The sequence below is a fragment of the Condylura cristata genome, unplaced genomic scaffold, assembly GCF_000260355.1.
Source record: "Condylura cristata isolate star-nosed mole 26May11 unplaced genomic scaffold, ConCri1.0 scaffold00041, whole genome shotgun sequence".
NCBI classification, from domain to species: Eukaryota; Metazoa; Chordata; class Mammalia; order Eulipotyphla; family Talpidae; genus Condylura; species Condylura cristata.
Window position 1 is genome coordinate 759,428 of NW_004567142.1, and position 13,870 is coordinate 773,297.

Genomic DNA, 13,870 nt, shown 5'->3' on the forward strand with positions numbered 1-13,870 from the left:
ACTTAGCTCCCCGGGGGGCTGACTGAATCACTCACTCATCCCTTCATTGCTCCTCAGCAAATATGTTGATCACAGTCATGAGCCATGTGAGGGGACTCGCGAGACAGCGGTGGCTGCGTGCAGCTGCTGTGAGAGGGAGGGCAGGTCTCGCCTGTTACAGCCGCCGCAAAGTGGCCTGACATGCCTGGGTCTCCGGTGAGACCCGCCCACCCCCATCCCGGACTGTCAGGCCTGAGCGGGTTGTTGAGTCTCGAGGAATTAGAAGGGAAATCGCTGGGGCCCCGAGGCACCAGTTGTGATTCACACATCTTGGAAGGCCCTGGGCGAGGAGATGCTTCCTGGGAGCTAAAGAAGGTACAGGAAGCAAGAATGAGCTTGTGAGGACAACCAGTGCGTGAATGTGCCCTAGAGCCCAGATGAACCTTGAAAGAATTTTTCAACACTTTGGCTACTGACAGTGAAGCAGGAAGTTTCCCAAGGCTGCTGCTTAGGTTCTGCTGCTTTCCCAGGCCTGCTGCTTGGGGGAGTCATGTTGGATGCTGCTGCTTGCTGGACCAGGAAGCTGCTGCGGAGTGCCGCTTGTCCACCACAGGGGCTGTGGCTACCCTGCCCCCTCCCAAGCAATAAAGAGTGTTTATGCTGTGACGGATGGGATGACAAGCTTCCTCATGCAACCTGCATAAAACCTCACCACTCCTGTAACTCGGGGCTCAGCCTTTTGGGACTGGTCCCACTGAGCCCGCCAGCATGAAAGTACATCTCTCTCCCCACCTCTCTGAGTGCCGCCTGATTTCTCGGGGTAATTGTTGTAACAAAAGAGCCAGACACAAAAGACCACCTGTGGTATGAGATTTTATTTCTAGGAAATATCCCAAAGGGGCCATTCATGGAGACAGAACAGGTGGTATTTTCCAGGGGGGAGAGGAAGAGGGACTGGGGAGTGACTCGAAGTGGGGGGAGCTTGCTTCTGGGGACAGGAAAGTATTTGGACCGAGATAGTGGTGATGGCACAACAGCAAGAAATAAATGTCACTCATCTCTCCATAAGGCGCTAACGTTTTAGGGTATTTGTGTGAATTCCACCTTCATTCAAAAATTTCTGAAGGGCGTGGAAGTCAGGGAGGAGCAGTGGAGAGACTGAGTTCTGGAGCCAGGCAGACAGACTGTGCCTCTCGCTGCTCCCACGTAAGCCATGTGACCGCCAACAACTGATGCCCTGTCCCAGCCTCTGTTCATGCACCTGCAGAATGGGCCTGCTCATCACACACGTGCATGCACTCTACACACATGCACGCATGCACACACGCACACATGCTGTTCCGAGGATGATTCAAGAGGGATCATCTCCGGACAGTTCCGGAGTTGATACAGGAAGCTGTGACGGCTCTGAGGAAAGCGAGGCTGCCCAAGATGAGCTGAAGCCTGGAAGGGAGAAGCAACCGCAGAGAGCCACAGCCCGGTTCCCTTAGCCCTCAGTCTGCACAGACGCCGCTCCTGGAATTCTAGCAGCAACTTTTCTTGAGCCGCTAGGGAGCTGCAGCATGATGAAAGAGGGGAGACTACAGAGAGGACTGCCCCATGGAGGAGGTGACCGAGGAGGGGAGGACAGTGGCTTCCTGCAGATCTCTCAGGAAGGGAGACATGGGCGAGTCGGAAGCCTTTGCTGCAGAGGTGAGGACACGTAATGAACCAGAATCCAGGCCCCCACCCCAGCTCTCTTAGCGGGGCATGAAGCGGATCTGGTAAATTGGGGGCAGTTTGCCCACACCACACTCTTTGGGGGTGAGGTCGATGTCCTCGGGGGCCACGGGGCCGTCCACAGTGAAGTTCTGCAGGATGGTGGTGAAGAAGAGGAACAGTTCTGTGCGAGCGATGCCTTCGCCAAGACAAACACGCTTCCCTGTGGGCACAAAGAATCCGGCGTGGGCAGGAGGCAGCTGCCCGTCCTGTGCCCGGTCTCAGCCTGTAACCAGACCCCAGACATTGCACATGTTGGCCGAGGGCTGACTTGAAGCCGCAGTTCCTGGAAGGCTTTAGTGGGTTTCCCAACCCCTCGGAAGCCAGGCAGGCGCACCACGCTGCGTTTCCAGGAGTTTGTGGCCTCAGGGCTCCCCCAAGGTCAGGGCCCCTCAGCGTAGAAGCCCCTGCGTGCCAGGGAGCAGCAGCAGTGCAGGGCTGTGCTCATTTCTGACCTGACATTTTGAATGTCCTGCCCTGGTAAGGGAGTGCTGTGCCTCTCTCGTAGGCTGCTGGGGCGTTTAACATTTGAGCGTTAGAATCACACCTGGCTTACAGCCAAGGTCCTGCAGACATAGCCTTTGCTTTGTGTTAGTGGTGGGGGGTGCACCGAGTGGGGGGCGGGGGGCTGCCCGTCTCTTGGTTTCAGCCTGAAGGCCATGCCCCTCAAGAGTTCTAGAGAGTATGAACTGGACATCCAACTTGATGGCTCTGTGGTTTCCATCAGATTCCTGGTGGTCAAGGACCGCCCCCCACCCCACCCCCCGTAGGTTATAACACTCTGACTCAGGAGGACAAACAGGCCTCTCTGCCTTTACTTCAGTGGCCCTTAGTCTGCAAACTGATGACCTTGGGAAGGTCACGTCAAGGGCAAGACCCCAGGTTCGTCCTAGGCCTTTCAGCTTGTCGGGCTGAGACTGTGTGGTGTGTCTGTGCACACCCGGACTCTGGAGACGAGAGCTAGAAGTGCTCAGGGCGGCCTCGGGCTGCAGCTTCTGTAGCTGCCTCCTTCCAGAAGCCCGAAAGCCGAAAGCCCTCCCCCCCCCTTATCTGAACACTTGGCACCCACCCCCCCCCCCAACCCCCCACCAGCCTGTCAGGGCCTCTGCTCCTCTCTCCTCGGGTCCCTTTTCCCGTTGCCCACTCCTAGTTCACTCCCGTCTTCCCATCTTTCCCTCTCTCTGTCTCTCTAGTTTGCATCTTCTTTAACAGGTTCTTCTCCTTCACTGTTTTCCCCCCATGTGTCACTCTCTTTCTCTCCATCTCTGATTGTTTCGTGCTGCCTGCCTCTGTGCCCTCATCTCCCCCCACCGGTCTCTGTTGCCCTCTCCGGACACTCACACTCACTCACTAGCCTTATCTGGCTGCCCGTCGCTCTGTCCCTATTTCTCTGCTTCTCTCGCCTTAGGCAGGACTTGAGTACTTGGGGAGTTACCTGCGCCACTCACCTCATGCTCCCCAGCTCACTTCAGAGGAGCTGAGATCCATGCCTGGGACCAGCACAGGCCTGGCCCCCGGGGTCACAGAGGGGACTCGGGGCTAGGGGCTTGCTGCTGGAGCGCCCCTTTCCCAGAGGACAAAGACCTGACATTGGGGTTTTCTCTGGAAGCGCCAAGATGGAGAATGAGTGGAGGGTCAGAGCATGTCGACACCCCCAGTGCCCAAGCCAGAAAAGACATCCACCCCACCCCACGCCCCGCCCCAGCTTCAAGGCCCTGCCCAGCCGAGTCATCACCCTCACGCCTCCCTGTCCACCCTGGGCTCCCTGTGCTCTTAGGGGTCCAGGGGCTGCACTCCGTCCACCTGCAGGCATTGGCCCTGCCCTGCTGCGGGATGGGCCTTCCAGCAGCTGACCGATTGCAAAGGGGAGGGGGTGTCTTCGCTTAGCAGCCAGCTCCTCCCATAAGCGCTTCCTAATGACCCACCAGGAGCCTCCTCGGTGCTCCCAAGCCCCTTTGAACACCTGCTGCAATATGACTCTAAGGTGACCTCGCCCTCTGAGCAGCTTCTCAGGGTGCTCTGCACCCCGCAGTCTAAGCTGCTTGCAGCCCTCCAACTGCATGCGAGCAAGAGGAGCGCTGCCCCCCCACCACCACCACCACCAGAGGCTGGCCGTGTCCTGGGCAGGCGCTGTCACTTGGGCCACAGTGCCACGTGCAAGCGTCACCCCCAGAAACTGCTCAGGAAGCACAGACCCCTCCTCAACTGCCAAAGGGGGGTGGCCCCTCACACCAGTGCAGGGGAAGGCTGGGTGTGTCGTCTCACCTATAGAGAAGGGCATAAAAGCATCAGTCTTCTTCAGTTCCCCATTGGCATCCAGAAAGTGGTCAGGGTTGAAGACTTCTGGTTTCTCAAAATACCGTGGGTCATTAAGAGCAGAGTTCAGGATGGGAAATACTTCGGTGCCCTAGGGGATATTGCAAGATCAAAAGATATGACCATTTCCTCCCACAATCTACAATTAAAATACCAAAGCCTACTATAGAAAACCAACGAGGTCCTCCCTGATGACACAGGAGTTAAAGACAGCGCTATGAAGCTGTCCACAGCCACTGCTAGCAGGGAGTGACCCACAGGGCGCAGCAGACCTCTCCTGCTTCCCCACTGTCCCCTCAGCAGTGGATTTCAGTGGGCCCATCTGCTCTGCTCCCCACTCTGGCTCTGGGGAATCCTCTCATCCCCCACACCTCTGTCCTACACCCTTGCTCTTCTACTAAATAAATCTTTAAAGAAAGGAAAAAAGTATCCAACAAGAGGTCACTTTGCAGATTAAGAGAACCCATGATTCCCAGGTAGGAGAGGTTCACCCCAAACTTGGCCTCACCTTGGGGATGATGTACCCTCGGAAGTGAGTGTCCTGGGTGACTATATGGGGCACACCAATGGGAAGGAGGTCTCCGAATCTCTGAACCTCATGGATGACTGCGTCAGTGTAAGGCATTTTGGCTCGGTCGTTGAGGTTTGGAGAGCGATTTGAGCCAATCACCTGATCAATCTCCTTTTGGACTCTCTCTGCATATAACGAGACCAGCGACCCACATTTCAAAGAAACATTTCAGCAAGAACACTGCATCCTATATGGCCTCAGGCCATGACAAACCGATAGTAAAGGATCGGCACCCTTCAGAGACCCAGGTTGGAGAAGGAGGAGAGCAGCCACAGGAAACTTCATCCTCTGAAATATAATGAATGGAATGGATTCTCTCCCCACACGAACAGGTACATGTGGACACACATGAAGTTTCAGGTGAAGGATTGGGGCTTGAACTTGATGAGAAAGGCACTATTTATATAATAGTGATTGGCCCTCCCTGGCAGTGAAAGGGCTAAAGTCACAGCACTATGAAGCTGTCCGCAGCCACTGCAGCGCAAGTTCGATCCCAGCCAGGGAGCTGACCCACGAGGCACGACAGACCTCTCCTGTCTCACCTGCTGCTCCTCTCAGCAGTGTACTTTATTTTTTTTTTAAAAAAATTTTTTTAAAGATTTGTTTATTTGTGCATACAGAGCCAGGGTACAAGCTAGAGGTGTAGGGATGGTGAGAGGCCTCACCAGAGACAGAGTGGGGAGCAGAACAGGCAGATCGACGAAGTACAATGCTGAGGGAAGCAGCAAGCAGTTCAAGAGAGGTCTGCCACGCCATGTGGATCACCTCAGGGGCCAGGGATCGAACTCACACTGAAACGACTGTGGCCAGCTTGCAGTGCTGTGTCTTAACCCACTGCGCCACCAGGGAGGGCCCAGCAGTGCACTTTAGTCAGCCTCCCCGTTCTGCTCCCCACTCTGTCTCTGGTGAAGCCTCTTATTCCCTGCCACCCCTCTGGCCTAGACCCCAGTTCTTGTATGCATAAAAATAAAATAAATCTTTAAATAAATAAATATACATATATATAAAATAGTGATCAGTGTGTAAACCCAAGAACTGGTTAATTATGAATACATCAATAAGTAAATCATTGGACCAATTGATGAGTGAAAAGAACAGCCAACAAACAAATATTACTTACCCATATAAATTACTAATCCAAATAAGTAGTGAATCATTAATTAATTGATTAATGGTATATAGACAAATAAATGAACTTGATCAATCAATCATATGAATGGATTTGAATGTACAACTAGTGAAAGAATGAGTAAGCAGAGGAATAATTGGAATTGGATGGATTAAATGAACTACAGTAAATTTATTTAAAGACGAATAAAGGAGTATTAATGAAAAAATAGATGGATGAAGGTATAAGTGAGAAACAGAGGGAAGGATTAAGCTCATACCTCAAAGGGCAGATGGACTCCTCAATTAATTAATTAATTCATAATTAAATCTATGATAAAAGTTTGTTCAGTGAGTCACTGATCAATAGTGACAGTGGATCAACCGATCAATTCCTTAATCCAAATTAACCGTTGCAAGGAGGTGACTGGGTGACTCACAGAGAAAAGAATCAGGGCATATACCGATTAACTAATAAACGAAAGGACAGACAGGTAAGTGGCTAGGTGGGGAGGTGACCAGATGGAGGGGGACAGGGTTGGTGGGTGGGCGGAAAGGATGGATGCGCTGGGCTTAAAGTGCTGGGAGAAACGCGGGACCAAGCCAGGGCCTCTCATTCATCCCTCTACCAACACAATCCACGGAGTTGGGGGCTCTTTCCTGTAGTGCTGGCCGCAGATTCTCTGCTTCGTGGGACACCCCTGGCCCCTCTCACATAGCGTCCCTAGGCCCTACCTCTGACATGGGGATATTTGAGCATTAGCAGGAATCCGTAGCGCAGGGTAGTGCTGGTGGTCTCTGTGCCGGCAAAGAAGAGCGACAGCAAGGTGATGATGAGGTTCTTCTGGTGGAACTCGCTCTTGGGGTTGGACTTCTCCTGGGAGCAGAGGCGGGCTTGTGTGAGGAGAGCCTGGGGCCTGCCACACCCGTCTCCCTGGGCTCCTCGGCTGTCCTGAGTCCCTCACACCGTGTCACATCCTTGGCTTTTCTCTGTCCTGGGTGTGCACCCACTGTCCTCTGCCTGTCTGCCAGTCTCCCTCCACTGTCTGACGTGGCTTCAGCCTCTGTACTTACCTTTGCGGCCCCTGTGGAGTCTCCAGTGCAGGCTGACTCTCCCCTCGGTTCCTTATCATCCCCCCTCCTTTTTCCTACTCTCTCCTGCACAGTCTCTTCTTCCCTCTGGCACCCTCTCCCCTCCCTTCTCTCTGCCCATCTTTCCTGCCCCCTCTTCCCATCCGCTTCTCCTCAGCCCCACCTTTTCCATGCGGAGCAGATAGGTGTCTATGAAGTCCCTGGGGTCACTGGGGTCCAGGGTTTCCCGGTGCTTCTCCACACTCCGGCAAATGAAGGCGTTGATCTCCTGCAGATGGTTGTACACGGTCCTGTGTGTGCCAGGGAAGTACTTCAAGAAGTCGGAGAAGAGCTCGAACAGCTGTGGTAGAGAGCGGGGCTATGAGTCCCCCAGGGGCTGAAGTAGCGGAGCTCACCTGAGGAGCGGCCTCCGGGGCGTAACGCTGCACTCCATGGTGATTCCATGAGGGGGCGCCCGCGCGCTTACACCTCGGTTGTATCTCAGAATTCCTTCATCTCTGTCCTCTGCTGGTTTTGCTCGGTCTGGTTCTTTCCCTCTCCTCTCTTCCTTTCCTTCTTCTCTGCTAAGCCCTCCCCTCAGTCTCTGAGCCTTTCACTCATCCCCCCTTCTTCGTCTCCCCGACACACACCATCTCTCCCCTCCTCCAGGTCCCTTTAGAGACCTGTGTGTCCTCTGTGTCTCTGCCCATCTGTCACCCCCACACTGTATTTCCGGGGACAGAGCCACCCGGAATGTACACCCCATCCACCCTCGCTCAGCCGCTCCCCAACCTGGCCCGGCAAGGAGCTGATGAGCGCAAAGGATCTGTAGAACAAGTCCAGCAGCCTCAGGAACTCGGGGTCTTCGTAGTCAAAGCGCTTTCCAAAGACGATGGAGCAGATGATGTTGGCAGTGATGGAGTGGAAGTAGAAGATGGGGTCCAGGAGGGCTCCTAGGAGGTAGAGGCCAGGTCAGGGGACAAAGACCTGGGAGCTGTGGACGCCATCCAGCCTGTGAGCACTTGCACTGCGTAGCCTCACCACGGGGGCAAGAACAGTGACGGACAGCTGACACTCGCATGCCAGGTCCAAGTCATGCCGTCCCATCTGCGCCCACCCCAAGCCAGTGCAGAAGGTGCAGCCCCGTCGTGCTGGCCGGGTCTCAGTGACTTAAGTGACTTAGAGCCGGGTGGAGGTTAAGTGACTTGAGCAGGGTTGATCAGCTCTCACCTCTGAGGCAGGGTCAGACCAGGTGACCTCTCTACAGAGGTGAGCCTTGGGCGCCCCACCCCACCCCCGCTGGGCTCTGGGAGCAGGGCAGGCACGCCAGGGCCCACTCGACTCCGCTGTAGATTTCACTCTCTCGCTGTCCCTCACTCTGGCACGCGCCTGTGTCTCCTTGAGGGTTGTCTGGAAGCCTGTACCTGCCAGTCTGTAGACCCCAGGTGCACACCCGGCCCTGAAGGGAAGGGGCTGTGAGCCCAGAGGTGCGGGCTGTCAGGTGGCGGAGGGGCTCAGCGTCCTGTCCCTCTGTTTCGGATGGGCGTCCTTGCCCCATCTGTCTGTAACTTTCTCCTCAGTTTCTCTATGCCCGAGTCTCTTCCTCTCAAGTCTTCCATTCTCTCTTGCCCCCCCCCCCACTCTGCCTCTCTTCTTGTCTGTGAAGGAGCCCCTGTCCCCTTCTCCGTTCTGTCCTCCTGCCCTTCATGGCCTCTGAGCTGAGGCCACCTGGCGCCCTGAGCGTCATTGCAGGGAAAGTGGAGCGGTTCAGCCCCTTCCTCGCTGCCACCTCCACCCTGCTTCCTCCCAGGTTGTACTGCCCACGCGTGATGTGGTGTTGCTGCAAGGGGCACTTAGGAGCACGAGGGTGGTGCCCACAGACACCCCGGGCCAAGAGGCGTGAGCACAGGGCCCGCGCCTGTCACTGCAGACACCACACCAAGAAGCCAGCAAGTAGGGGGCACATATCTATCAGTAGGGGTGCCCGGGGGAGATCACTGCAAGAGGAAAGAGGTAGACAGAGAGCGCTAGGGAGAGAGAGAGCGGGAGGGCTCACTCCGAGGCTGGGGCCCTGGTGGCTGCCTCCCTTCCTGGGCTGCCTGTGTTGTTCTCTGGTGATTCAGCCGTAGAATATTGAAGGCTCCAAAATTCTCTTTGTCCAGATCGACAAGGAACCTGTCCAGGCCGGGGTGGCTGCACAACAGCCTCCTCTGTTTTTCCCTCCCAGACTCTACATTGATATCTGGCAATTTCTGCAGAAAGGGCCCCATCTTGGTGTCTTGTAAGCACCCACTTGGGAGAATGCACGTCGCCAGAGGTGCTTCTTTGACAGTCTGCCCAAAAGCAAAATATCCCACCTGCCTCTGTGAGCACCAGCAGCTCATCAGCAGGTCACCCATGGAAAGGAAGACCCAGCTGGTCATTTTCAGTGGCCTTCCTTTCGCTCTCTTTGCTTTCTTTTATGTACGTCTCACTTCTGCCTTTAACAGAGTCAGTCCATCCCATGACTTGGATTGCACAAACCCTATAGTTGCTCATGTGTAAGTTCAGCCTTGGGCTTATTCTTGCCAAGGTAACCCGGTAACTCTCCTGGCTGCCTCCTCCCCGTCTCGGCCTGCCCCTAGGCTCTGCTCTGTGTCCCCATCCTCTGTCCGATGTCTCTAGGGCAGCCTCGCCCTGCCTACCTCCCCTTCTCTGCCCAGCACACCCCTCTGATTTCCGTCGCTATTGCTCTGCTTGTCAACGGTTTCACTGTTTTTCTCTCCGGCCTGGCCCCCGGCCTCACCCTTGGTCTTGTGCAGCTCCTTGACCAGGCACTGAGCCTCCTCCTGGATCCGCTCCTCCACGTTCCGCTTTCCCATCCCGAAGTCCTTCATGGTGGCCAGAGAGAATCGACGGAGGACCTTCCAACGCTCCCCGTTAGAAAAGACCACGCCTGGGGGAGGGGTGGCAAGGAGGTGTGGGTTGCAGAAGCAGGCAGTTAGTTCTGTGTCCCCTCCGTCTCTGCGCCTCCCTTTTCAGACTCACCCTTCCTCACCCCCTTCTTCCCTCCGATCCCTTTCTGGTCCCTTTGCACTGTTTACCATAATCCTGGAAGATTGGTTCAATCATGGCGATTTTCCCTCGGCCAGAGAAGCAATCAGCATTGTCCACCAGGGCCTCCCGGATGGCTTCTGTCCCACACAGCATGACCACCGGCCTGGGCCCCAGATACACCATGAAGACGTCGCCGTATTTGTCTCGGAGCTGCCAAGCACACGACACCCAGGGTTGGCGTGAGTTAGTGTGCCTCTCTGTGGCCATCCCAGCTGTTGGTTCATTAGAACACTTCCACATGCTGGAAATCAGTCACCACCCTGAGACGCTCCACCTGGGCTTCCTTTCCCCGTCAGAGGATCCAGACTAAGAGACGAACCAAGATCAGGCTGCGTCATCAGCGCCCTCAGCACCACCTGTGGTTAAATATTTCTACAACTAATATTTCTACAACTAATTTCTACAACTAATGCTGCCCACTCCCTGGAATCCAGGGGGTCTGATCCCGTCTCTCTACCACTGGAACTAAAAGCTCATCTTTCTTCTGGCCCAAGCTCAAGCTGTTATCTAACTCTTGGCATATTCCCTGGAGAACTTCCCTGTACAACCTACTTGGTAGGCATGAAGGGAGAGTGATGATCTTCCGAGTGGTCATGAAGGCTGAAAGATAATAACATCAACCCCACCATTTGGGAAATTGCTTAGCAGTAGTCTTTCATCGCATAGAATATCAGGCAGCATTTATGACGTGGCCCCGATCCATGGTACCATTGTGCTTATGTGCATAGTAACCTCTACAGTTGACATCTGTAATTACACTCTAGAGAGCTGTCACAACAGTGGAATCTCCTAACAACACAATCTCAGATCGTATCCCATTGTTAATTGATCCCTGAGTATACTTACTTAAGCCAAACAAGTATATTCAGTGACTCAGCAGTTTCAAGACCCAGATACTTGCCTAATTAAAATTTGTGCATACAGCCAACAGAAAAATAAACAAGGAGCATTATGTAATGCTTTGTAATAAGATGTTCAGCAATATTATGTAGACTAAGTAGTATGTTTGTTGTGAGCTATTATGCAGCAATGAAAAAGAAAAACCCAGTGACGTGACTGAAATTCACAATTGTAATTGCTGAGTGAAAGCAATGACACAATACTGTCCATCCACCGTAATCCTTTTTATAAGTTTAAAAGCAGATAACATGGGACTGTGTTTCGGGATAGTGGGGAGGTAGAAGATAGTGACTTAAAGGGAGCATGAGGAGTATTTTTTTAAGATTTATTGATTTATGCATACAAGAGCGGGGTACAGACCAGAGGTGTGGTGGGTGAGAGGATTCACGAGAGACAGAGTGGGGAGCAGAACAGGCAGATCCACTGAAATCCACTGCTGAGGGGAGCAGCGGGGAGACAGGAGAGGTCTGCTGTGCCCTGGGAGTCAGTAACTTGGCTGGGGATGGAACTCGTGCTGCAGTGACCTCAGATAGCTTCATGGTGCTGAGACTTAACCCCTTGTGCCACCAGGGAGGCTCTGGCATGAGGCGTATTTTGGCATGGACCCTGTTGCTACTTCTCTGTATATCAATTACATGAATAATCTCACTGGAGAAATTCACTGAGCTGGGCACTCTTGGTATGTGCTTTTTAGAGTGATATTAATCACAATAGTTGACTTATTATTAGGAAAAGGTTAAGTTTACTTAAAAATCTTTTTTTTTTTTTTTTTTTGCTCCTTGAAAATCTCACTAGTCCTCCTACTTCCATTCCTCTGTCCCCTATAATCATTTCAACACCTAGACTACTCCATTCTGAAGCCAGAGTAAGCCCATGGATGGAAACTCATTAATATCCCTAACTTTCTCCACCCTCCCAAGCTCCCTCCACACTGAAAATAAGACTTGTCTCCACTGTGGTCCACTCCCCCCTCTGCTGCTTCTCCCACTCACTCAGACCCAGCCTCCATTTTCTCCCTCAAACATAACGAATTTCTCCCGCTTGCAATTCCTTGCACCATCCCGGCCTCTGTCCAGTGCCTTCCACCTGCATCTCTCTGCTCACGATCAAAGCAAGACCGAGCTTTTCTTTTTTGTTTTGAAAGATTTATTTATTTATGTACACAGAACTAGGGTACAGACAAGAGATTCAGGGGCAGTGAGAGGATTCACTAGAGCAGAGTGGGGAGCAGAACAGACAGATTGACGAAGTACACTGCTGAGGGGAGCAGCAGGCAGGTCAGGAGAGGTCTGTCACGCGCGCCCTGTGGGTCACCTCCCTGGCTGAAGCAGCTGAGGCTAGCTTTGCAGTGCTGTGCTTTAACTCCCTGCGCCACACCCAACACTGAGCTTTTCTTTACCCATTCAATCTTAAGGAACTCCCACCACGCTCTGAAGTAGCATCTTGCTTTATTTTAATCACAGCTCTTATATACTTAACATTCCCTTCTTTTTAATTTGTTGACCTTGCCCAACACCTAGAAATTACCCCCAAGCAGAATCTGTTTTATTACTGAATGACTGAATAAATGAAAGAGTGGCTCAGAATAACTGCATGGGGTGAGCACTGTGAGACACCAGACTCTCTGCCCAGTCCCGATTAATCCTCATGGTCGTAGCTGGCACAGTCTTGGCACCAGCTCACGTTACAGTGAAGGAAACCGAGACTCACTGCGTAAGAGTGGCATCGAGAACATGAGCTTGTGTCTGCCTGCATCCAAAATGTTTGCGAGTTCACAGGAGAAATACCACTCTTCCCAACCCATTCCATCATATCACACACCCAAGTCTCTCCCCTGCGCTCTTCTCCTCCCCCATTTGGGGGGCTACATAGCGACTCAATGATACTGGAGGCTCTTGGACTCCCAGAGGGTCTTTGAGTGTCCATGGACCTCTCAATATTTATTCATAAGAAAATACGCTTGGATGTTTGGAGGGGGTGGAGACCACAGTTTTACTCAAATTCTGCAAGGGAAGCCCCATTTGATAAGTAGCTCCCCATGGGGGCACCGAAGATGACAGCATCTCTGGTGGGCCCTGGCTTCATTCTGCACAGATACTGGGCTACTGTCCTACCTCTCAGACTGGACAGCGCTTCAGGTTGTGGCCAGTGGTTGTAAAAGACACCTGAGGAATTCTGATCATGTAGAGAACTCTTATTTGCACAATAAGAGTAAAAACTCCAAGTCCAGAGTTATAAGAGGAGCTCAACAATGTGCCCCTGTCACCTCCGTCTACGGAGAAACCTCGACTCAAGCAAAGAGATGACAAGATACAGGAGCCTGCTCCCCGGGACGAGCGGAATGGGTCTGAGGGAACCGGTGCTGGGAGTTGCTGTCAGTTTCTGCTCCACCGCGGTGCTGGACTCACAGTGTGGATTTCAGTTATTCTTGAATAACTAGAGCGTCACGCGTGAAATTCTGCCTGGAAAGTCATGGTACAGAGCCCAGCCGATGTCCCACGAGAACCAGCCACTGTCCTCTTGAATTTATGTCTCTGCCTGGCTTCCCATCCAGCTGCCCTCCCCCACCTGGTCCTGGCACTGACACGAGCCAGATTTGCTGTCTTTGTTAGCAGGAAACAGACCAATTTGATTGGTGCCACCGCCCCTTCTCCTCTCCAGTGGCGGGCAGGCACCCAGGGGCACGCCAGAGGTGGCAAAGGAGTGAAACTCTCTAGCAGGACAAATAGCACCTGCTCTCCTCCGGCCAAGCGGGACACCCCTGGTCCTCCAGCCTCCACCCTCCAATCTTCATCCCCCATTCCCTGGCACCCTGAGCCAGGAGGGTACCTCTCTTCTGCCGAGTGACCCCCAAGCTGCGAGGCAAGTAGCCTCACGAAGCCCCGTCCGTCCATTGCCTCACCTTCAGGAAGGATTTGAGGAGGCCTTTTCTATCCATCTGCAAGAGGTTCCCCAACAAGGGCAGAGGCCGGGGGCCCGGCGGGAGGCGCCTGTGCTTCGGCTGGCCTCTGGTCATGAGAATCAGGAGTCCCGTGAGGACAGCCAGGAGGAGGAGGACGCTGAGCCCCATGG

At 53.5% G+C, this 13,870-nt stretch overlaps 1 protein-coding gene across 1 annotated transcript; it reads right to left on the minus strand.

The window, feature by feature from the left end:
- Positions 1–844: 844 nt before the first annotated feature.
- LOC101620584 (cytochrome P450 2B11-like) lies at positions 845–13,870 on the minus strand. The gene is made up of 9 exons (XM_004694136.2): positions 13,701–13,870; positions 9,886–10,048; positions 9,588–9,737; positions 7,595–7,755; positions 6,987–7,163; positions 6,467–6,608; positions 4,562–4,749; positions 4,003–4,144; positions 845–1,900 (listed from the first exon to the last, which is right to left on the minus strand). The coding sequence occupies exons 1-9, from the start codon at positions 13,866–13,868 to the stop codon at positions 1,719–1,721; spliced, it is 1,473 nt and encodes a 490-aa protein (XP_004694193.1). The 5' UTR covers positions 13,869–13,870; the 3' UTR covers positions 845–1,718.